General features: G+C 38.2%; 1 protein-coding gene across 4 annotated transcripts in view; it reads right to left on the bottom strand.

Annotated features, from left to right (window-relative positions):
• Positions 1-593: 593 nt before the first annotated feature.
• The window catches only part of RORA (RAR related orphan receptor A), a 353631-nt gene continuing 328888 nt past the window's right edge, over positions 594-25336 (bottom strand). For 3 of the 4 annotated variants that reach the window (XM_033070470.1, XM_033070471.2, XM_033070472.1), the window contains 8 exons: positions 21852-21993; positions 19787-20182; positions 16989-17110; positions 15640-15772; positions 14871-14978; positions 13375-13485; positions 11994-12106; positions 594-10772 (listed from right to left, as the gene is read on the bottom strand). In XM_033070470.1, coding sequence (XP_032926361.1) covers positions 10608-10772; positions 11994-12106; positions 13375-13485; positions 14871-14978; positions 15640-15772; positions 16989-17110; positions 19787-20182; positions 21852-21993 — 1290 coding nt within the window. In that variant the 3' untranslated portion in view covers positions 594-10607. The remainder of the gene's footprint in view (positions 10773-11993; positions 12107-13374; positions 13486-14870; positions 14979-15639; positions 15773-16988; positions 17111-19786; positions 20183-21851; positions 21994-25336) is intronic. The other variant, XM_033070473.1, reaches the window with a different exon arrangement.

Here is a 25336-nt window from a genome sequence, read left to right as displayed (position 1 = left end):
TTCTGGATCGTGGTCAGGCATATAAATACTGAGCTGTTAAAAGCTCTGTCAAGACTGAGGCATTTCTTAGTACATGCAGAAGGAGAATTTCACTTGCCTGAAGTCAAGACCAAGCATGCAGCTGACACATTCAGGTGTTCCCAATGTTAGCACAGAAGAGGGGAATTGCACCTTTGACTTCTGATGCCTAAATTGTATTAAAACTTCAATTTTGGTACCCAAATCCTCATTTAGGACTCTGACCTGAAGTAGTATTTCTGCTTGGAGGGTTTGGTGCCAAATTTCTTATATTTTGCACCTGATGTAGTGAGCTGTGATTCCAAACAAGACGCCTGCAAATGGAGGGAAGCTACACTAATCCACATTCATTCTGAGAAGGCTTAAAGCTCTCATTAGCCAAAAGGGGAGCTTAAAAGGTGTCTGGGGGTCATCTTATTTCCCTGCTGCTGAATAAAATGTGCTGCACATGCCAAAACAGCTCTAATGTATGCGTAGCCTAATTTTGTATCAGTGCATTCCTTAAGGGATAAACCTAATAAACCATAATTCAGAAAAACAAAGAAGATGCGACTGACAAAAAAATTAAGACAGACTTTTCCATTAGAAGCTGAAGTTTTATTACAGGATAACAGTACATAAAGCACATCTAAAATCGATGTGTTCAATGCACTTAATAAAGGTAATGTAATATTAAAGGTACAGTTTCTAAGTACAATATAACAACATTCATATTAGAATGAAAATTGGAGTATTTAAAAGACAACATTAAATCTCTTATTTTTACAGTCATATTTACAAAATGAATCAAAATACTTTTTTCGGGACCGAGTAAAATAACAAACTTGAATATAAGCAGGCTATCATAAGAGTGAGTTGGAAAGGTCTATGGAAGGGAAAAGTGAAGTGATTGGGTAAAGATCATTAGCAAAGGTTTAGTACAATACCAGTTTAATATTCCTCTTGATGGCTTACGTTTGATTGTGGCTAGAAAAGGAATTTATACATACTGTACACATAACAGACAGCACATATTTACATGTACAGTATAATTGCATTAAACTTGTGTGTATTTACAGAAATTTGAGCATATCACTCAACGAGGTTTTTAAGTCTGTGTGCTTCATCTTCAATCTGATGTATATTTGTAATCAGCATTTATTCTGGTGTTGGTATGTTGAACATTTAGTAAAGAGGGAGGATAAATGTTAACCAAATGGTTTTGCATAAATATATCAAACTGTTAAAATAATAGGGAGAATGTGTTCCTGGCATCACGTATAGGTTGGTACGTACAAATTTAAGAGTGAATCCTTTTCTCTTTGAAAATATCAAAAGGTGACTTAAATCAAGAAGGGAAAACAAAATTATCATGGCTTATATTTAAATAAGATTGTAGCTTCAAGAGGTTTTTATAATTGTCCTGATAGTGTTTAAAGTTAAACATTCCACTTATGAAAATATACCCATGGTGCAGTAAAGTTTGTTTTTGTTTTTAGGTCAACAGTATGTTTGCTGTTTAAAAAAAAATATTTATATATATATATTCCTTGGATTTAGGGTATAAAAGCAGTGCATGGAAGCCAAGAACCATGGCTTTAAAATTCACTACCTTCTATTATCAAAAAGTGCAGTAAACAGAAACATTGTTATTAATAAATTGCTCAAAAATCTTTGCTAAAGATCTTATAAATTCAGTAATATTACAGAAAAATTCTAATAAATATTTAAAAGGTTAATTACCTCCTTAGTTAGATATTTGATATCCATCAGTTTTTAAGAATGAACATGAAAACAGTATCTAGAATGAAAGGAGCAGGGGATAGGAATATTTTGAAGGGTATACGACTACGTAAATTAAGGTATACATGAAAAAATAAAAACAAAACCCCCCATACCTGACAAAATGTTGCAAATTCCACTTCTTAATTAACTTGAGTTGCTACTGGCTGTCCTTGGATATGTATGCATGGTGAATAAAGCATATCCAGGGACTGAATTTAGCCATCCATCTATCACGGCAGATTTACACAACATTCCTATTTACAGTAACTGGAGTTAAGTGTGTAGGCATGGCCCAGTAACATCTGCAGTCTGAGTGTGTACAGATCCTACTTAAAGTGAGGAGGGAGGAAGGCACCCAGCAGAATAACACCTATAAATTTCTGATGCAACAACAGGATAGAATTCCCCCAACAAGCCAAATAACTACCTCCCTTTCAGACAGACATCATATTTTAATTATTTTATACTGGCAGATTATATGTTTTTCTTATTTTTGATACAATACAGGCAGACTGTTTTAGTAACCGAAAGGATAACAAGCTAGACAGAACAATTTTAATAACATTAATAATTAATAATGTTAATAATGTAGAAAAAAATTCTACATTTGATATCAAGTATCTGTACTGGTGAAGTAATTTTCTCCTTATTAAATATACTATAGAATAATTTATATAATGACACTATGCATTTAAAGAGAAAACCATGTCCCAAATCTTGTACTCTGATACAGGTACTTGTTGGGCATATGTTGGTGTATATATATATATACACAAATATATATATTTATATATAGTTATACTCAGTGAAATTAACAAGACCCAAAGGTGGTATTGTCTAGGAATAAAAGGGGTTTGTTTGTTTTTGTTCACAAAAGTAACTTATCTAGCACCACACATCAGAAAAACACAAAAATAGCACACTCTAGTTCTAAACAGCTATGTCTAAAATAGATTATATAGTAAAACAGATATTATACAGCATAATGTGATATTTGATAAACAGATAAATATTTGCACTGTGTAGGCTGTTTATAGTATAATTTTATCTATACAGAATGAAAGCAAAAAGTTAACTGTATAGAGGTGAGCAGAACAACATTAAATATTATGACTCCAAAGCAGAGACAAAGTTAGAGTTGAAAGAATAGAGCAAGATAAAATGTTTACAGGCCATTACAAGTCCTTAAATTAGTAGTAAAATAAGGAATCAGTTGCTCAAGTTTAAGAAAGCAGTAAACAAGAGATTGCATTTACATGCAGATGTCTAAAACTTGTATTTCTTTTAAATCTATGCACAAAAAGTCATTTGTTTTTATTGCTTGACATTCAGTTATGGCTAGAATATTTTTAACCTTTTTTTTTTGTACTTTGGAAACAATATTGTTAAAGGTGCCATAAAAATGGACAACATTGAAAACAGTTTGCAAATAAACCACCTAACACTGCAGTTCTTTATACATTTTAAAAAGCCTTGTCTGGGGTTTGTCATATGTTAAATATATTTAATCTGGGAAAATACATTGTAGCTTGAAGCCTCCCATTGGCCCAAACATCCAATACAAAAACACATCTCCAGAAAAGGAGCAGGCAGACAATACAGTTACATATAAAGAAGCAGCCAGTTAATGTCCTAATACTTCAAATAGTGACCACTGTTCTGTAACTTGTTTCTAAATCAATGTAGAAATGAGGAACATTTTGGATTTAAAAAGGTGTACAGTACATATGCCTTTTTGTGAAATAAAATTCACTGTATTGCTTATGAATTCTCTGCATTAGATATAGATAGCATTACAGATTACAAGTTCCTGTAAAGTTTGTGCATCTACATTAAGACTTTGTGGGGTATTTCAGGGTAGCGTTTCTCAAACTGAAAGTCACAACTGGCTGTTTGAACGCTGCCCGAGTGTTTAGATGATCATCAAAACAGCCCGCCAGGCACACCCAGCTCGGCTCTTTGCAGAGCACATGCTCGTGCTGGGTACAGAAGCGCACTGGGCAGGGAACTCGGGAGCTGCAGCCCCGCCGCACGATCTGAGGAGCCAGCTGGGACTGCACTTTGCATTTGCAGTGGCCGGAGAGTTCCCAAGTACCTGTAGCAGCTTGGTTCCTTCAGTTAGGAAACGCTGCCAATAATTCCAGCTTATTCACACTCCCTGCCCCAGGAAATGTAAGTCAATTCCAACACAGAGAGCCCTGTGCAGAAATATAGTTCACAGAGATTGTGCTTTCAGAAACCTTGAGAAACACTAACAAAGGAACACAAGTATACATAGGACATGTGAACACTGAAAACATGCAGATGTTAACAAAGTGTGATGTCACACATCAAGTTGAACAACTTGATTGTGAAGTTCAGCTTGAAGAAGTAATAAAATGATAAGGGAAGACATACAAGTGAATATTGTGGCAGAAATGAGCCTATGAGTATTGATCTGAAGCCTTTATCATGTTTTGTTTCTTATTTGGATAGCCTACTTATTGCTATAAAGTTATTGCTATATTCTACCAATGATAAAGGCAAAAAAAAGAAAAAAAAAAGACAAACAGCAACATCATAGATGGAAAAGGTAGAATACAGCTTCTGTTTAGATGTTAAAATTCTATTTAGTACCTGAATAAAGTTCCAAAGAAAGACCGTATATTATGTTACGTATTTTTCCCCAAGTCCAGTGACTTAGCATTATGTAGCAAGCCATTATCACAGTACTAGAATTAAAGCACATACTGCAAGGATTTTAAAATAAATACTCATTTACATTTTTAAAACTTTTCTTTTTGTTGTTGTATTTGGTATCTGTATGCATTTGCCCTCATTTCCACCAAATGATTTACTGACAGGAATATTTAAAAAGAAAGTCAGAGGCTAATATTAAAATATATTAATGGATGTAACTTTAAAAGTGATAAATACTAGTATTAATAATTGAAAAATAATTCAAATAGTTTTATTTCTCCAGCTAAGGAAAAGAAAGATGTTCTGTGCAATCTGAATCAGCTAGCACAGGTAGAATTCCATACTATGAATACTCAAGAGAAAATTGCTTATTACTTTTGGATATTGTATAGTAAGTTCTGTTTCTGGCATTTATATTAATAGGTTTATCTACATTGAGAAGTTTAGGAATGTCTAGATAAAAAAAAATGCACAGCTTACACTGTGTAACCTGTTTTGTTCATCAAGTACAGACTGGGGATTGTCTATGCCAATCCAAAAAATATATTGTAATGCTTGGATCATCCCACTACACAGTTAAAACAGCTTAGAGGTTGTTCATTCTGACGTGCAAATACATAAAGAATAGGGTCCACTGTGAATCAGCAATAGGAATTCTGTCCTGCTGAAGAACACCAACTGATCATACTTGCTACGTGCTTGTCTGCCTTGGAAAGCCATTCCAAGCTAAACTCTGCTGTCAGCTTGGAAACTGTAAGTGCAGTTTCCCTATTTATTAAGCAATCTAAAGTAACCAACTGGAAGCCATATACCTGTGGAAAAACCCTCAAAAATACCAGAAAACTGAGGCTTTCTCCAAGCAGACAGATTTGATGGAGAAATCAAATTCACTGTCTTTCCAACGTAAGCAAAGTGTTGAAGTCTTGTTCATTTTTGTTCGTAGTTATTTACTTTTCTACTTGCATTATCAAAAGAATATGAAGCTGTAAAACAGCTAATTGGTACAGGCATCCAGCATCCTATAGTTTGGCACTGGGAGACTTCTAAATATTGCTGGGTCTTGGTGCCATTGTAAAATCACTTAGAATTGCTGCATTTGATGTACTAGACATGAAAATTTCTTCAGCCTCAGTATTTCTTTCCAGTCAGGTTTTGGCTTTACCATGAAACATCTGCAACAATGACAGACAATATTTGAAGTGGTGTTACTGTATTCCTGCAGATGTGTGTTGCTTTCTGTGTGACTTCACTGCTGAAACCTAACCATGACCTTTCCATTCTTACTGTATTCTCACCAACTGATTGATTTTCTTTGACAATAATTTAAATACTAAAAAGCCATTTTCTAGTGCAGAACACTGAATTTCAGCTGGAAAAGTAGTCCTATCATTATAAAAATGTCCAGAGGATACTGAAATTAATTTCAATCATTTATTTAGTGGGTCAGCATTTATCTTGTAAAATATAATTGTAAAATCTTTGTGCTATTTGGAGTACTTCGGTTTTCAGCACAATACCAACCAAAAAGCAGCTCTACTGCAAGAGTGAGCAAGAGAATGAGGCACACAGAGCATTTAGTTAAAAAAAACCATCCAGTTCTCTTGTGCCTGGGGAAAGGGGGAAGGGAAGAAATACTAGCATATTTTTTAAAAAGTAATTTTTTCCACCAGCAGTACTGGCCACCCTGTTGAGTTTTAGAAGATCCCTGAGCACATTAGTTTCTGACTTATAAACCCCAGCTCCAAAATGATAGGGCTTCTCTTGTTGATAACGAGATGGATTGTCATTCACAGTTAAGTCAATCATAAGGTGCTTATCTATTTACCCTTTTTTTCACCAATCAGCACAAAGAACTGTCAGAAAATAACTTTTATTTTTCTTTCTTAAATAATAGAAGGGCACAAAATTTAAACAATGTTTTGTGACAGTGGTTTAGGATTATTATCTGGCTGCCCCTCAACAACAGACAAGTGATTCAATCGACATTCCTTAGCAAAAAAAAAAAGAAAAAAGGAAAAGAAAGAAAAGAAAAAAAGGCAAAAAAAAATCCTGTACAAATATGTATTTTTCCCTGAGGGATCAAGGTTACACCCGCAAGTGCTCTATGTACATATTGCACTGTAGAGGAATGAAGAACATGTGCAAAAAAAGCAACAATGATTGAAGCTTACTAATCAAACCTTTTTATCATTACTATGTCACCTTGCATTTTGGAATGTCGGAACACAGCTATTCCTTTAATCTAAAATGTAAAAATAAAAAAAACAAGAAAGAAAAAGAAAAACACACCTCTACTATGGCACATTCAATGAAATAAAAAGTTTTCCAAAGACAAATAGACAAATTCCATCAAGAAAATAATACAAAGTTCGTTCATTTGTGGTTTTTTTTTTTGTTTTTTAGAAAAATTACATTACTTTCTTTCATTGTTTCACATTACAAAATTTTTTTAATGTTTACACAAATCACATTTTATTGCAGGAATATTTCAAGTGCCATCAAACATTTATAGAAGGGTTAAAAAAATAGAAGTCTCTCTAAAGTGGTCCAGACAAGGCTTTGTATAGAATAAATCTTTTTACCACCTTCTATTTTTGACTTAAGTATTTTGAATACATTTTCTTTATTCCATTGACACTTAACAGCCTAGAAGCAGCCGCTCACACGTCCCACACATACGCTCATGTGTGCACACAATGGACTCTTTCACACACACACAGGTGCACATAAAGACAGATATCTTGGTATTCATACTAAGTTAAGCTAATAAAGAACAACCAAACTTAACAACAGCCTCAATTTTTACCTAATTCCATACGTCAAACAATGCTGGAGGTGATGACATATTAGGGTGGTTCAGATGACAGTATAGCCTGGAAAGCCAGAAAACATCTCCAGGAATAGATAAAACTCCCAAGGAAAATATCTTTGCAGACTCTAAGGACTAGGTCATCAAAACTTAAAATATTATGTTCAGCTATCCTAGTGTTTTTATTTGTAGTGAGCTGGGAAGATGATGAAAATACTCATGTGAATATCCTTTGATCTCCAGTGGGTTTTAACTGGTTGATGGCCTGATACCAGGCACAGTCCCAAGGGGTTTGCAGAGGGCATTTCCTCGGCTGTGCTGGGTTCTTACATGGCCATCTCCAACCAGCTACTCTGATGTTGCTCTGAGTCCCCTTGCATAAAAACCTCCTTGGCAACAGATGTCTTATCAGTACGTCTGCTATGCTGTATCCCCTTTTTTCCCTATCCATGAGAAGCAACCCAAAAATTACGCTCTATTGCCAGGTGGCTGTTAACTGTGACCAGGAAAGCAGAGTTACTTGGGATGTGTTATGTTCAGCCTGATTTGACAAGGTCCCAGTACACGTGAGCTCTCACAAACCAAAATGACAGTACTTTCTGACCTGGAAGATCACTCTCAGCTAAGGCCCTGTTTGAAACCTTTTTAATGTTACGTATTTTACTAGTAAATGCTCCAAGACTTACATTGTCAATGATTTATGAATGTAAATATGCTAAACAGATTCCAAACAAAACCACTGGCACCTAGATGCCTGGTAAAGCCCTAATATTCATAATGAAAAGGTAAGAACAGGATATGACTGAAAACTAATCCTCAGATATTTTGCCTGGTAGTCTACATTGTCAGAAGTAGGAGGTGTATCACTCTAAAATAGTACAGGTCTTACTTCACTACTCATTAGTTGACACTGAGATTAAGTTTAGTTGATCTTTACAGGACTAGCACCAAAGGCTGGTCACATTCAGAAAACATTTTAGTTAAAAGGGGTGCTTCAAAAATAGGAACACACATTAGAATGCCAGTTACTCCAATAAAGTAAACAATGACCCTAGGAGAAGAGTTTCAGTGGGAGTGGAGAGAGCATGTGCTGGGCTGTGAGCCGCCTCTTCAGGAGCAAGCAGGATGGAGCAGGAAAAAGACAGCTCCGTGGACTTTTTCCAAAAGCCTTCTCCTGCCTCCATCCCAGTGCTCACAGCACTGCAGGTGTTCCCCTCCCACACACCGGGCACACTGCTCTGAGGAGGAAGTGTGATGCTCTCCTCTCGCCCTCCTTTCAAAGCCTACAGATAAATGATAGCTGTAACCTTCCCTGATGTGCTAGACTGGAACATTTTTAATAAACCTCATACATATTTGACCCCAAAGGAAACATGTTCAAATCATAGAATGAACTTATATTTTGCGAATCAGAACCCACTGATCTGATTCTCTTTTTTAAAATACTTGGGCTTTGGTGTGCTTCTATTCACTTGTTAGTTCTCAACAACTGTTAGGTATATGAGATTGTTTACCCTTGGAAGTTAAGCAGTAGGGCACATTCTGTCTCATTCCTTTTCATTATGTGATGCTCCCAGCTTTTTCTCAGGTACTTCATCAAAACTGCTTTTGTGATGGCCTGCAGGGCATCCAGTTATGCATCTTCATCTCATCCAAACCCAATTACACACCTCTGCTCAAACAGCCACAGTTTAATTTGTGACGTCATTTATGTGAATCGGCTTCCTTCAGAACTATATTTACTGCCAGCTTTGCTCAGACAGAACTCTTCCTGAAGGGAATGGTAATTAGTAATACTGCAAGATTCAGCTTGTTGATTGGTTATGCAATACAGAATGCAGGTTTCTGATATTTATGATTTCCAGGCTTGTACTGAATACAAACTAATGCTTTCTAACAACAGTGTGCCTTTCCTTTCTTAGTCTGTCCCCATCGATCAACTTTAAAGTACGTCTTTTTAAAAAAGGAGAGAACACACTTCTCTGTTCAGCTCCCTGAAACTGAACTGCTGGCCGCTAGAAGAACAGGGGTCAGTGTGTCTGATTTCACTGAAGTGAAAGACAAACCTATGGATTTTGATAGGCTACAGCTTGGCATTTGAAGGCATTGTTTACAATATGGAGTACAAAAGTATGTAATACTACGTATAAAAATTACTTTTCCGCAAGCATGTCACACACATACTTTTACTGTAGATAAAGACTTGAATAAATACTTTCAAACCTGGATTTATGGTGGGCAGAAATACACTATTTAATAGCCTGATTTTCAAAGATGCTGTGTTACTCATTTGTAAATGATCTGTAATTAATTAGTTCAACTCTGACAGTGGAAACTCAGAACCTTGGAAAATGAGGCTTTTGACTTTTGAAATATCCAGGTTTGAAAGATTTGAAAATAATAGCATCTTTGAATTTAACTTCTGAAAAGATTATTTCAATGTAGAAAATTGTCATTATTTTCAGCTCTTTAAAAAAATCTGTAGCTATTTCAGGATATGACCAGCCGCTCTTTAAAAGTAACACAGAAAACAGCAGCATAAATACCTCCCAATGTACCAGTACCTGCCAAACCTTTTTCAGTTAAACTTGAATTTCTGGTGCACATGCAACACAACAATGAACACGCTAGCATTTAATTTAAAGAAAAAGGTGCAAAATGAAAGTGCCTTATCAATTCAACAAGAAAAGCTATACCAGTAACTACATTTTATATTAATTAAAACAATATATAAACAATATCTCTTTTGCTATATATAGTCTTCATGCCCATTTACCCTGTAATATATTATAATGCTATTGTTGCTATTGCTATGGACCCTTTTCATGCCGTTCTGTCTACTGGCAAACAGTGGTAGGTGAAAAAAAATCGTCCTTCATGAAACAATGAGCAAGTTGTGCAAACTGATGCTGAAATCTCTGCAACGCACACCAGTCGCTGATTACTAGGTGGACTCTGTTCTGACCAACAAATTGATTGTTCTGTCAAAAGTCTGGGCAGTGAACTACAGAAGAAAACAACCTTCTGACATTAGTACCCTCAGTCTGTGTAAACAGAAGTCAAGGATTGAGAAGTTGAGACAGAAAAAGGGTCCATATTTGTAGGCATAATGGAAATCATATGCATGAGAAAAACAAGTTCAACTTTGTTTCATTGTTTCCCATCCTTCGCCTGACCCTGACCGCCAAGAGGTGTGCAGTGTGTTGGCTCCCTAGGTCTGTGCAGGGCCATATAAAGTGTCTTGGTTTTCTTTCTTTTTTTTTTTTTTCCTTTTTTTTCCTTTCTTTTGTTTTATTGTTTGTACTTCAGACATTCTAGAAGTGCTTAGGTGATACGTTTACCCATCAATTTGCATTGCTGGCTCAAACTCTGAAGTGAACAACTCCTTGTAAAGTGGAGGAAAATGAAGTCGCACAATGTCTGGGTATATTGCTTTAAATGCCATAAGCTTTTCTGTATGTCGTCCACACAGTGCTCTTAAAGTAGACACTTTGCATATTAACTGTAAAAAAATGAACACAAATCATATGGTCATACATAGAACCAGGCCTCCCAATCTTGCTGTAAGGATTAAAGCTCTCCCAAACCAAATTATTTGCTTAACAAGGACATTTCAGATGCACAGTCATGGCTATTTGCTAAAAGTATGGAAGTAATGGACTCACGCTATTTGTGAAATAGTATTTATTAAGTTCTTAGGAAAATGTGGCATTAGGTTTCCTCACTGGATTGATAAACAAGTATTTCAGGGCTGGATCATCACTCACTAAATTATCCTCTTGGAAAAAGGCAATCTCAACTGCTTTTAAACCCACTGTGAATACTATGGAGGGAACTGGCACTGCAATAGATTAGACTGATTTACCTTAAACCAAATAAGGTAAAAAAGATGTACTTTAAAAATATCATGAGGGTACTCTCTGAAGTTACTGACTAAAGTGTTTGTATCAAAGCATATGGAAGACTCTTCCAACAAAGGTATCCAAAGTATACACTGAGAGAAAATTACATGAGCTAGGATTTGAAATGAAAAAATCTGCATAGCCCAGGCTGGACCATCCTGCTTCTATTGTAACTAATTCTGTGGTGTGAAACAAAGCATAAGCTTTCTGGCTATGCAGAGGTGTAAAAGGAACTACCTCTGCAAGGTAAAAGTAAAGCACCTATCTTTCCCCAGTTCTTCAGATTTACTTCTTGTAACATCACACCAGTCTCCCATTTCTGAGAAATTACATGAAGATACTTCAGTATAACTAGGTAGTGCCTCTTTTTCCTAGGCATCAGTATTTGGAAGACCAGAAAAAGGCTATGTGGGGAATTTCTCCCAGAAGTCTGAAAAACAAGTTTAGTTTGTGTGTTGCATGTTATAACAACTTAATTCTCATGCAGGCAGAGATTCCACAAATACTAAGGCATGCATGTTGTAGCACTGAAATAGTATTCTGTGTGGCAGGAGTGTTGTGTAGGAGAACTACGAAAAAAACCTTCATCAGTTTTCACGAAGTTCCACATAAAAATACTCCTTTTCAGACCATTATCAACCTTGTTCCCTAGTACATCATCATTTCACCTCTTCTAGGTTTAGTTAAAAGGTTCACTAGGCAGCTCAATTTTGAACAAAGAATTCTGGGTTTATAAATAATTGTGTATAAGCTTTTACCCCATAATCAGAGCAGTCAGATGAAGCCACTCTTTCAGTGAGATGGCACAGGACAACTCTTACCTTTGTTAAAATTCCATCTTCTCGGTGGTTCTTCTGTAGGACATGCTGAAGTGCTAGCTGGATCTTCTGTTGGAGTTTTTCAATTTTTACTTTCTCCTGAAGCCATGAGCGATCTGAATATAAATGGAGTTAAAACCTCTAGTAATGCACACATGGATCACAGCACACCAGGAAGTACTAAGTCTGTTTACAGATTCGTTTTTCCTGTTTGCAACCTTCCTTCCACTTGTTATATATACTTTCATATAGAAAATGAGTTTCAAAATTAATAGGTTTTGAAATACCTTTATTACATGCACCGAAAGTTACTTTTATAAAGCCCTTATTTAGGAGAAGGTAATGCATCTGGGTAAGATCTATTATTCATTTGCTAAGAAAATCTGTAAAATGCAGGGTGTTTACAAAATGAGGCTAGCAACTTTTTACTGGGAAATGAATAAATCATACAATGAACAAGTAGCTGGAGTGGATTTTCTTGCTAAGAGCTTACAGAAAACCACCAGATCTTGCAGATCTTACAGAACTTGCAGTGACTTAAGAGAAAAATCAGATGCAAAGATTCAGCTATTTTTAAAAAGCAGCTAAACTTTCTGGCAGAAAAGCAGTATTAACTGCCACATTCCTGGTGTGACAGAACTGTAAGGTTCTGTGGCTTGCTAAGACACAGGGCTACCACACTTCCTGTCTGGCCAACAGCATGAGAACATATTGATGATAGACTCAATAAACCTACCATTGCTAACACAAGTTTCCATCCTCACTCCTGAGTCCACTATGCTGCAGTCTGAAATCAGTTTCCTTCCTCAGGTGTCAGGCCAGGCACAAACTGACTTTCTGCCCCAATACCTTGTTCCACCTGACCCAAGAAGCCTTTCCAGGACCTGGAGCACACTGTGCACCTTCATCTGTGATTATTAACTTATTTTAGCCACATGTATGGCAAACCCAGGGTGACTTTTGGGGTGACTTGGATATCTGGCACCATAATTCCCAGTGTCCCCAGTCACACTAAAATGGCAATGGTGGAAGTTTTCTGTTGTGCGCAGCTGCAAGCTCACACACATGGAAAGCTGACTATGGGAGATCACTAACTGCCTGTCTCACCAGAATTGGCTCATGTCTCACTCAAATGCATTTAAACCTTTACTAAGAAGCTGAGTCCTCAACAAGGTGAAAATGCAGAAAATAAGGCTTAGATTAGGATTTCCAATTCAATAAATTGGTTCCTTAATTAATAGTTTTAATGTGTTTATTAAAATAAAAAATTTGGTGAGACTCAAAAAGCTATTTCCACAATGTCTGACAATTGCAATGTTATCATTAAAAAGCCTCAAAATAAAAACAACACCAAACAGATCTAGAGGAAACCTTCATCTCTTACCTGCTGACATTAAAACAAACGCAGAAAACAAAGCTATCTCATCTTCTGTCAGATGCATAGAACATAAACTTTTTCCAAATTCAAACACAAAGCTAATGAAGTCTTCACAACCTGCCAAAAGGAAGGTAAGCTCTTGTTACATTGTTTAAAATTACTTCAGCACTGCAGAGTTGTTGATTTATTCTGATGGAGATGAGAAATGGATGTAAAACACTTCATAGGTAGTCTTAAATACTGCGAAGTGATGGCAGTGAGATCTCACTCATCCTTGAGGGAATTATTCCACTCCCACAAGTTCCCAGTTCCCACATCCTGGAAGCCAACATTCTGAAGGTTTTGCACACTGTATCTTTTCTACACTGGGTTCTCCTGGGGTAAATATGGATAAATCTAGAGCCATTAATTTTCAAGCTCAAAATTGCTTTATCTTTGTTTCTGTTCTACATGGAATTTTGTCATGTAAGTGTGGACTGACGGCTTGAAATGTGGACTTGAAGAAGTTCTGATTTTAAGATTATTGAGCAAACAGAGTGGGAGAAGAGAGGCACACACAGGACATGCAGGAAGCAAAGGGAGAAGCCAAGGTCTGACTGAACATGGTTCATGCAGAAGAGGAACTCTTTCCTTCATCCCTTCTCTTGCTCACACAGGTGTTATTCAGGTTACTGCTGCTGTCACACATGCAGGTACTGTCTTTAAAGTGAGCCCTGCTCTGAAGATATCACAACCTGAGACGAGGATTTTCCTCAGCCTCCCCAGCCTAAACTTCTGATACAGCTGATAAAAGATCCAAGTTATATCTCCTTAGAAACCAGAGTTGTTTGCACTTGGACCTTGTACCTTGAGGTGTTTTAGAAAGGCAGGGAAAACTTCAGTAATTGTCCAGCATTCTCCACTGATGTATTTTTCACTGCCTCTAAAGTGTCTTATAGCCCAAATCTTACATCCTTTTAAAATTAGCAAAATACTAATGGGAAAAAAAATTCTAAATTTTGTATAGTTTAATTTTAAAACATTATTTACAGCATTTTACCAGCAAATAACTGGACTTCACAGATTTTAAAACACCATTAACATCTTCAAAGCAGTAATGTCAATATATCCCAAATAAGCTTAAAATCTGCTGCTTTTTCCAACAGGATATATGAAATGTTTTATTAGATATGAAATCTGGGCTTCTCAACAAGTGAGTCCAAACTGCTCTATCCTAATCAAAATACTGAACTTCAGCACCAACAGTCCTTTACTGCAGAGTTAAGCTGTTTTACCTCCTGAAATCAGCTTGGCTTAAACAGAGGCAGCAGAACAGCTTACAAAACAGCAGTTTGAGCTCCAAAACTCTTTTATTTGAATACTATAGACTGATTTTTTCAAAGCAGCTGTTTTCTCTTGCTTTTCCACCTTATTATTTTTTGTTGGTTTTGTTTGGTTGGTTTTTTAATTATTTTTAATTATTTTTTTTATTTTTAAAGACACAACACTTCACATTTCCTTACCTAAGGACTTGAAAACCTCTGGGCTAGCATACTTGCCATCAAAGTAGACTGTGTTGTTCTGGGAGTCAAAGGCACGGCACATTCTGATGAACACAACCTCTAAAGACCCTAAAACAGAAACAATGTATGTTTGACTATGAAAGGAGAGACTTCAGTTGCATAGAGCAAGTGAGGATTTAATAATAATGCTCGGCATTCATTTTCAGTTTAGTAAAGTAAGTTGCTGTGGTATAACAGAGCATAGTTTGCTTTGCTGGTAGAATTAAAAGAATTCCCATAAATCCCATTAGAAGTTTTTGCTAAAGCAACTTAGTTAATGCTAATAAACTGTAGTAATCTTTTAGACTAATGAAGTCTCTGAAGTGGAAGAGGGTCATTTATACTTATGTTCACCAAGCCTTAACAACTTGGTCCAGTATTTGCAATCTGAATTATTTCTACAATATCTTCCACAGGATTTTTTTTTCTTGAAATATTCACTATTAGCAATTAAAAAAATTAAAAAGATTAAAAAAGTTAATCCATTTTTACATCTTAACACACTCATTGCTCCTTTTGTCCATAATGAAAATTTAATAGATAGACTTGAACTCCTTCTCCCCACAATAACTAAGATGATGTTACTTCAAAGACAGACAATTAACAAGGTTTTCCCTTACTTAATTTTAAATGATCTTTGTACTGCATATGAATATGTGTATGCAACCAGTCTCTAACACCTTCCTCAGGCAAAACTAATAGAAGCAGATCTTAAAACTGACCCACATACCTGCTTTTAAAAGCACAATTTGATCATTTTGACACAGTTCCATAAAGCCATCAATGCGTTTGGCAAATTCCACTACATACTGTATAGCTTCTGTTATTTTGACTGCGCATAACTGCCACATTACCTCCCTTTGCTGTTTGAGAGAGAAGAGAAATTCAGAAATTACTAATCAAGCTTTGGAAAGCTCATTGTCAGAAAGTAAAACTGAGCTAAAGAAAACCAAACAACAAAATGGAGTGAGTTCTCTCCAATACTTGTGGCTACAGTCTGCTTATAAGATAAGGGGAATTGATGTCAAAAGCAGCCTCACGTGGATGAGTGACAATGGAAGACTCCTTCAGTCACATAAGAAGAGATCCACCTTGGAGTACTTTTATTTCATAAGCCAGAAACATCAAAGTGTAATGATTTTGGTCATTTCAGGGGGAATTTTATTCACAGCATGAAAATAAAATGCCAATTTACACCAGCAAGGCATGATCATATTTTTCCTATCAGCTTATCTATTTTGTACTGAATGCAAATTATCAACCTAGCTCATCTTCAGAAGGATACCTATAAAGATGTTCATTTATGAAGATCATCTTGGTAACAGCACAAAGAAGGCATTCAAGTATTGAGTTTTTCCAGTGTTGATAATAATGAAATGAATGAAATCACCTAAAGCAGAAAAAATTATACACCTAAAGGTTAAATGCATTTCTGTAGAAATGAAATATATGTTCAAAGAACAGTGTGCTTCAGCAGTGCTTCCCAAGGCCATTTTCCAAAAGCAGCCAATTGGTAGTGCCTTGTGGATGGAAGGCATGTTGGAAATAACACTGATTAGATCTTGCAATACCCTGGTGGCATGGCAGCACTGTGCTGTTACTCCACAGGTGAAACCCAAACACTGAGGGACACCTGGAGCATGGATCCGGATTACAGTGAACCCTGAAGGTTGGAAATCTGATGGAGCTCTGTGTTTATAAACTCAAACCAATGCACAGCATGTAATATCATAAACTCAGTGGCTTTGGCTTTTGTTGTTGTTGATCCAGGACATTACAAATTAAGAGAAAAAAATAACATGCCCATTAGGATTGAAAAAATTCTGATTATTTCCTATCCTTCTTTATCAGAGTCAGATTTTAGGAGAATGTCTTTGCCTTTTCCTATACCTGTAAAAATCACAGATGCAAAGAATACCCTGACCATCTTGCTGCTTTTGATTCTAATGTATTTCTTTTTTTAAACACACAGAAATATACATTCCTGATAGTAAGGTGAAAGCAGTGAAAAAGTGAATTTTGCACTGTGTTATGGAAATAACCATGCTTAAAGAAACCATGCCTGGCATGCTTTGATACCTTGTTCTGATAGTTCTCAATTTCTTCCTGCAGAAAAGTTTGCCATGTTATCTGCTGTAACTCCTCTCTCAAGTACTGGCAAGTTTCCATGTGTGACTTGGAAATATTCTGTGCAAGATGTTCTAAAACAAAGAGCAGAAAGCGACACGCGTTAGAAATGCAAAGCCGTACCTTCAGACACGATAAAAACTCTGGTATTTGAGTCGCAGCGGGGGAGGGCAGAGGCTGAGCTGGAGGAAAGCGGCTCTGATGGAGCCCTGGGAGCGGCGCGGGCGCGCTGTGCTCGCAGCCGCCGGCAGAGGGCGCGCGGCGCCCGAAGTGACAACGGGGGGACACGGGACCGTCACCAGAGCGGCTGGGAGCGCACCAGGGAGCGCGGCCACGGCACACCGCGGGGAAAAGCGGTGATGGACCCCTCGAGCGGGGCACACAGCCAGCTGAGCACAAGGCCGTGCAGGACTCGGGACAGCACAGCACTGCGGCCAGGCAGAGCTGCCCGTGCCAACGCCTTCTGACAGAAACACAGTGACCACCTAGCCTGCCTGGGAGGGAAAAGGGTCTTTGTTCCTCCCCTACTCTCATATCATTAAAAAAAAAAATCAGGAAAATGCATCTATTAGAGAATCCAGATGATTAAGATAATACACTGAAAATCACTAACACTAGGGTTTTTTTTTTCTCCAGCTTTAGAGCAGTCACCTAGTTTACTGCACATGATTTAATTCCTTGTGAAATTATTTTCTACTGCTATACTTGATTAAAAGATCCATAAGGCAGATATAGATTTATTACTAAAACCTGGTTCCATTAGCATTTAGGAACACTTTAAAAAGCCTGAATATTATTTAGATACCCAAGTTCCACTTTTATTTAACTTCCTCTTTCCTACCCTGACCCTTCAGGTGTACCTGTTCTCCTAATTTAGCACATGACAAATAGAGGCCTGGGGACTTGTCTCACACAATTCTGCTTGTCAGGCTACTGACAAATGAAGGCTCAAACCAAACAGGAATGGTGGTCACTTGGAGGTACATGGGGATATTCTGAGGCACTGCAATAGTGGGGCTTCTGTGAAACTGGCTTTTTTTGGTAATGATCTGACTCAAGTCTTCACAAACTGAACTGCTGCACCAATCAGTCTGTCAGTAGTTTAATTAAGATATTATCTGAAAAGTCTTCAACATACAGATGAGATAAAATCAGATTATAGGTGCTACCTGACCAATCAGTGAGGTAGAACACAGCACAATTTATACTTTGTCACCATAGCTTTGGTGCATTTCAGAACAATTTTTTTCCAACAAGTGTGTAGTTAAAACCCTTGTTCTGGGTAGCAGCAGCTGACAGCAGGATCCAGGAGGTGAAATATTCCCATGTTATTTGCAAACCTCCGCCTCACTTCAGGATTGTTTTTCAGCACACACCTAAATATTTTCATTGAACAGCCACACCTTTCTAAATTGAAACCTTCGTCTGGCAAACATTCTTCAAACATTGTTCAGTAATGTTAATGCTGGGCACCCATATCATGCTGTGCAGGGTTTAAAACAAAGCACTATTTAAATAAAGGTAAGCAACAAGACAAACTTAAGTTTAGGCCAGTGTTCCAAACTCAACATCAGGCCTACAAAAGGAAAAGCCTCTTTTTTTTTTTTTTCCTGTGGGTTTAGTGTAGATCTTTTTAATACCTTTCACAGGAAAATTAGCGATCGTGTCACTGAGACAAAGCTGGTAGCATTGTCTTTGTCCTGAAAGTTTTTTCTCCTTTTTACCTATATGAAATTATTTGAACTGATGCCAGACAATATTTTGACTGTCAGGACAAAGTATATTGTAGACAACAGCATTCTGCAACATAAGGACATTAAAAAGCAAGCTTCTCATGACTTCCTTTCTGGAAAACTTCTCCATAATCAAATTCTTCTTCCACACTTTTCTTTGTGTGGTACATAAACCACACAAAATTTTCATGTGGAATACCCCAATTTTTTTAAACTATGATTAGGTTTTCATAATAAAATAATTAGACAAAATATTGCTTAGGCAAGTTTTAAGAATCAGTTTTAAATGCCTGGCTGCTTACATAAGTAATGGAATCACGAAACCACTTCTTTGATGTCCTGTTCCACTTTGTTTATAACCAGTTCACACAGGACACTCTAACCCCAGTCTCAACTATTGATAAGTTACACTTGTGGAATTCAGCCTCAGTGTAATCATTAAGGGAAGAGTTTAAAGTAAAATATGCTAATTAATGTGGTTGTTATAATGGTCTTAGAGAAATTATTAAAACTTGCTACATTAAAAAATGTCCTTCAGTATCTGGAGCCAGATCCTCTTCAATAAGTAAGAAGAACTGCCCTCAGATTAGCCTAGTGCTTTCCTCAGGTAAAGAGCAGAAGAAAATCAGCCTCATCACTTTTTGTTAGGATAACAGACTTGAGGTAATGAAAAAGGAGATAAATTGTTAAAAACTCTGCAAATAAAGAAATGCCCTATCTGTTTTCTCAGCACTAAAAATTAGCTTCTTAATCAGTATTCCAAGGGTTCTATCGCAAGGACTGAAAGCAAAAGCAATGCTGCTAGAGCTGATAACCACAGTTCCCTGGGAGCTTTAGTCCAGAGCAGTAAGGAGCCCCTCGTGTGCCCTGAGATCAGGGTATTTACTGTGCTCTTCACACAAGAATGCCCATAGCTCTACTGAAGCAGCATCCTCACTATCATCTGGCTACATGTGTCACTTTAATCCAAAGGGTACTGTTAAGACAATTACAATGGAAGCTTTTCTCTCTCATTACCTAATTCTGCCATGGACACAGTTGGAGAGGTCTCCCCATTTGTAAAAGAACAGTAAGGGAAGAAGCCCGATGCTGGTGTGTAGTCACATATTGGTTCTGGTTTGATTCCATTAATATCAAGACCCGACTGATCTGGAGAAGGCTGTATGTCTAAGTAGAAGCTGCTAACTGCAGAGTCTGCTTTGCTACCTTCAGGGGTATGCCCATCAATGTAATTACTGAGGTCGTCATGTAGCTCTGTTAACCCATTGGTGGTGATATTGTATGTTGGTGTGAGTGGTTCTGCCTCTCCTGGCTGCTGCTGGTGATCCCGCTGCTGCTGCTGCATTCGGTGTTTCTGCACCTCGGCGTACAGGCTGTCCCTCTGCTTTTTTGACATTCGACCAAACTTTACAGCTGAAATACAGACACACAAGAGATTACATCTCTACACATCCACCACTGCCTTTTAATTTTGAGTCTTTAAACACTTCATGGAAAGATACAGCACAAACCCCAAATCTGCAGGATGGGCAGACCTAAGAACCACTTCTCAGTTGCAGGTACACAGTGGCAGCACCTGCTCTTTAAAAGACTATTTTGACATGCCACTGAAATGGACCATTAGAAGTCACTGGTTTAGCTTAATTCATTATCTTTCCACTTCTGTACTGGAAAGATTTTCTCTTGTATGTCCATTGAGGTTGACAGATGCATCTCTTCAGCATTCAAAGCCTACCTAGGAAAGTAGATGCTAAACCAGAACACACTGGGCTGAGACAACTGTCCAGTTCCAACCAGCTGTACATTCCCACTGCAGAGTGAACCTATAGCGTGCTGCCAACATGTGGGGTCTATCTCAGTGTATCAACAGCAAGCTTTACTGAGATTGTGATTACAGCATGTGGGAAGAACTACCAAACCTGCCTTCAGCGCCTCTGTGACAAGCAAAAATGTTTAGTAGATGAGTAATTGTCAAACCTCTGTGTGTGTGCATACAAGTGCATGTGTGTATCTCCACAACACTACTATGACTTTGAGGAGTGTCAGCTGTAAGCCAGCAGCAACTGGTTTGCAGCATCCAGGGAATTCCCAAGGATGCAGCATGAGATTTCAAGGAGCTGTATCAGCTGTAAAAGCTTCATCCTTTAGAAAGGCGACTAATGCCTTCTGCTTTTCTACAGGAAAGCAAGTATGTTGGAGGAACTAATCATTACATCATCAACTGTTTCAGGTTTTTAGCCTCATGGCCAATTAAAAAAAAAAAATCAAGACAATGTAATTCAAGAATGTAATCTCAAAATAATCTCCTTGATCGGGCCTCATGCACCTAGAGTAATGTGTATTTGTAGAATGTGCAGTGCTGCTGTCGCTGTGGCAGGGGAAAAAGACTGAGTCACATCTTCAAATGGGTAAGCGGTGGCAGGCCGGTTCCATCTGTGGGGGAGGCGTGCAAGTCTCAGCTGCAAAGCCAGTTTTGACTGAATTACATAAGCAGCTGTTTGGCAGAGGCAGGCTTTCATCACTACTCAAGCTGCAATTCTGAGCTTAATATTAACAGCACTTGAACATCTTTTCTTCAGAATTCTACCTTTGAAAGAACACTGCATTTTTTTCTTTGCATTTCTTCCATTGTTCATTATACACATATTTAACTTCTGTCAATACTGTGAAGCAGTTCTGATCTGTACCCACGCACCAGGCAGTGCTACTTGCAACTACAGGAGGTCACTCAAGTTGGAATGAATATACAGAGGAAGTATTAACATGAGACTAAAAAACTGCATCTTCAAGAAATGGTGAAGCTCTTAACTGGGAACTATAACAGGTAAGTAGAAAAAAAATTTAAATTCAAGAACTTTGTACATGTCCTGATTTACATTTATTTGAGTACATAGTAGCATCTAAAAACATACAGCACGTTACATAGAAAAATATAAAGCAACATCTGAAACTCACTTGATGATCTCAACTATCAGCCCAACGCACAATTAGCATACAAATGCTATGTTTTTTGGCTGACCATACATCATACTACACCTTATGTAAGTTTTTTGCAGCCAGGTCCCGAGCTGGCAGTGCTTACCATCCCGAGACATCCCCACAGCAAGGCATTTCTGTAAGCGACAGTGTTGGCAGCGGTTCCGACTGGTCCGGTCGATCAGACAGTTCTTCTGCCGAGGACACGAGTACGTGGCATTGCTCTGCTGACTCCTTCTGAAAAAACCCTGGGATGCAATAGCAAAATACAAGTCAAGAAGCTGTTAACTGATGGAGCAAATAAAGACTCTGAAAGGTAGCATACTTAACAGAAAAGAAGTTCAAGTGCTCTGTAGTCAACTAAAGTTAAAACTAAAGGTTTTGTTGGTTTTTTTTCTCTCCTAGAAATAAACAAAACTCAGTAACTAGCAAGAAATAGTTCACTTAAAAAGTGTTGTAACACAAAGAAATTACACTCTTTATTCACTGATTTTACATATCCCATATTACATATGGTACTCCAGCTCTTCCCAAATGAGATAAAACTAATTATAGACTTTGATTTTCTATCTTCCCTGGGTTGAAATAGTTCTCTGAAATAGGGAGGATCCAACAGCTACCACGCTGTTCTGCTCTCTGGAGTGATAGTGGCAGGCTCTGATGTTCAGCTCATCAGGGTGTGTATGTGTTTAAAAACACACAGCACAATGCTGAACAGTTTCTCCTACAAAGAACAATTTCTTAACACGTTTTTAATAGACTCACAGAATCATTTAGATTGGAAAAGACCTCTAAGATCATCAAGTCCAAACATTATCCCAGCACCACTGTGTTCACTGCCAAACCCCGAGTGTCACATCCACGTGCCCTTTTGAACGCTTCTGGGGATCATTACTCCACCATGTCCATGGACAGCCTATTCCAATGCCTCCTCACCCTTTCAGTGAAGAATTTTTTTTCTAACAGCCAATTGAAACTCGCCCTGCCACAGCATGAGGCCACTCTCTGTTGTTGTGTTGCTGGCTCCATAGGAGAAGGGCCCTACCCCCACCTGGCTCCATCTTCCTCTCAGGGAGTTGAAGAAAGCAAGGAGGTCACACCTGAGCCTCCTCTTCTCCACTTGAGTGCCTTCAGCAGTTCCATATCAGACTTAAAACCAGTAACAGACTTGTGCTCCAGACTCTTCCCCTGCTCTGCTGCCCTTCTCTAGACAAACTCCAGCCCCTCAATGCCTTGTCATGAGGGGCACAAAACCAGACACAGCACTTGAGGTGCCTCACTAGTGCCCAGGACAGAGGGATGGTCACTGCTCTGATGCTGCTCTCACCCACTGCTGCTATTGAGTTAAATTTGATGCTGACAGCCCAGGTTTTGTTCAACTCTGTGCAGGATTTAGATTCTCAAGGAGGGGGAAAGCTAAAACATGTTTTATGTGTGATCTCTTTCCTGAGTAACCCCATCTCCAAAGAAATTTGGAGCTGGAAGGTTACGCACAGCTACAACTTTATTGTCTCCGTCAGAAGGGTGCATGTCATTAACCACTCTGCAGCTGTTTGCTTTGAAGTGCATTTCATCCTTTTGCCACAGACTACCCAAACATAAGCTGCTGTGTGTGTAATACCTACTTCACAAGGATTCTGCAAAGATGTAGTCATTCTGAAGAGGCATTTGAGAGCAGTGAGCACACTATTTTAGTTTTACGTTGCCACATAATGGATTAATTAACAGTGCTGCAAAGAAACTAGTTCCTTGGAAAGGCTGGGCACCTTTTAATTAAAGCTGGACTTTTCCCAATTTGTTATTTACTCAAAGGTTTCATGCTGGAGTTCCTCAGCACATACACAGATACCCGGTGAAGCAAACAAAGGAAGGACTTCTGCATGACAAGTCTCAGGCAGTCAAGTACTTCCTATCAAACTGCTGCAGACAGAAACATGGCAAAACACCGAGACAAAGACCCTGCTCAATCTTAGCAGGAGGGCACCAGTCTTTGTTCATTACACCCCTTTTATTAAAGCTTCACTGCAGAAACATGGATTAAATTTAAAAAAAGAAACTGAAGATGCTATCTGTAATCCTGTTTTCCTGTACATAATTTCTTACTCTTTTTTCCTGGTCTTTGTTTCTATATGACTGAACTTTCAACCAGTTTTTTTCATGTTTGTCAATAGTGAGATAATTGTCACTGAGACAGAAAGTATTGCACATATTGAGCTCCAATTGAATGCATTTCACTCTAAAGAAAACCTGAAATACCATGGAAATGTCTACCATTCCAACATCACAACTGATCCCTCTAAAGAAACTAACTCTGGGATAAGTAGATAGATTTGTTTCCAGTTCTGGGAGCATGGTCAGGGAGCCTGTCACTCCAGTGCAAGTACAAGTTGTTTACCACTAAACTCCAAGTGCAATGCGATTCACCAGAAAAACAGGATTAGGGATTACTCTGACCAGAGACTGGTCAAGGTTCTGCATCAATCCCTAAAAATTTCAGTTCTCCAAACACTTTCCTAGTTACACTGAATGACATGCTCACACAGGAGCTGCATGAAACTCTGCCACCTCTGAGATTCTGGAAGTCAGCCTAAACAGGTCCCAATAACCTCAAGGATCCATATGTTTTCCTTCAGCTGAGATTATATTTTATATATATATATACACACACACAGATTCTAAATTGCCACTGTGGCATATTTTAAGAATAGCCTTGTCAAGCTGAGGATTATTTTTAGTATTATAATGGAGAAAATACTGGCCTTTTTCCTTTTCCAGATTTTCCCTAGAGATACAGCTGCTCAATACATTTTAGTGTACAATACATCAGCTAAGTTACAGCTTGAAGCTAAATTTCCAGTAGAGCAGAAATGCCTGAACCCATGCCTTTAAAAGCACTTGCACTTTACAAATCAGAGATACAGTATAGTGCTTTTAAAGACAAACCCAAGAAAATATAAGCAGTAGCTAAAGAAAGAAGAAACCTTGCCACAAACTTCAAGAACTGATCTAGACTCGTTCAGAGCTCAGAAACACAGGTATCTTGGATTTGCAAGTGAATTGGCAACGAAGGTCAAATGAGGATTTTTTTGTTCTACGGTGCTGTCTTTTATTTGTGAGTTTTGTAAGCCTTTGGTGGTCCTTGGCTTTCACATCACTGTAAGACAAGTTGGAAAGCCCCTATTACAGGAGCCTTTTGAATGAAACCTACAGTTTCTTTCTAGGTTTTCCCCCCTCCTTTATTACAAGGAGAAATGCTCTATTCTGTTGTTCTATTCTGCCAGAGACACAGAGCTGGCTGTAATTTTTCCACCAGGAAGGAGGAGGTGTACTCAAGCCTTATGCAAGCCAGCCCAGGCCACATGCTTTTTATTGCATGTATGTTTACAGCCATTATTTCACGTGACCCCGTGGGCCAGGGCAGAGCCCCTGCTGCACCAAGGAGCCCTGGTGTCAGAGCACTCTGGCCCATGGCATGCTTGGGCCAAGTCTCAGCCCCTCCCGATGCCAGCACAAAGATCCAGTCCCAGCCACTGAGCTCTGCACATTGCCTTTTCCTGCAGATGGATCCACTTGGTGCCAGAAGAAGAGCAG

Source organism: Catharus ustulatus, chromosome 12 (genome assembly GCF_009819885.2).
Source record: "Catharus ustulatus isolate bCatUst1 chromosome 12, bCatUst1.pri.v2, whole genome shotgun sequence".
NCBI classification, from domain to species: Eukaryota; Metazoa; Chordata; class Aves; order Passeriformes; family Turdidae; genus Catharus; species Catharus ustulatus.
This window is presented reverse-complemented; position numbering and strand designations above follow the sequence as displayed.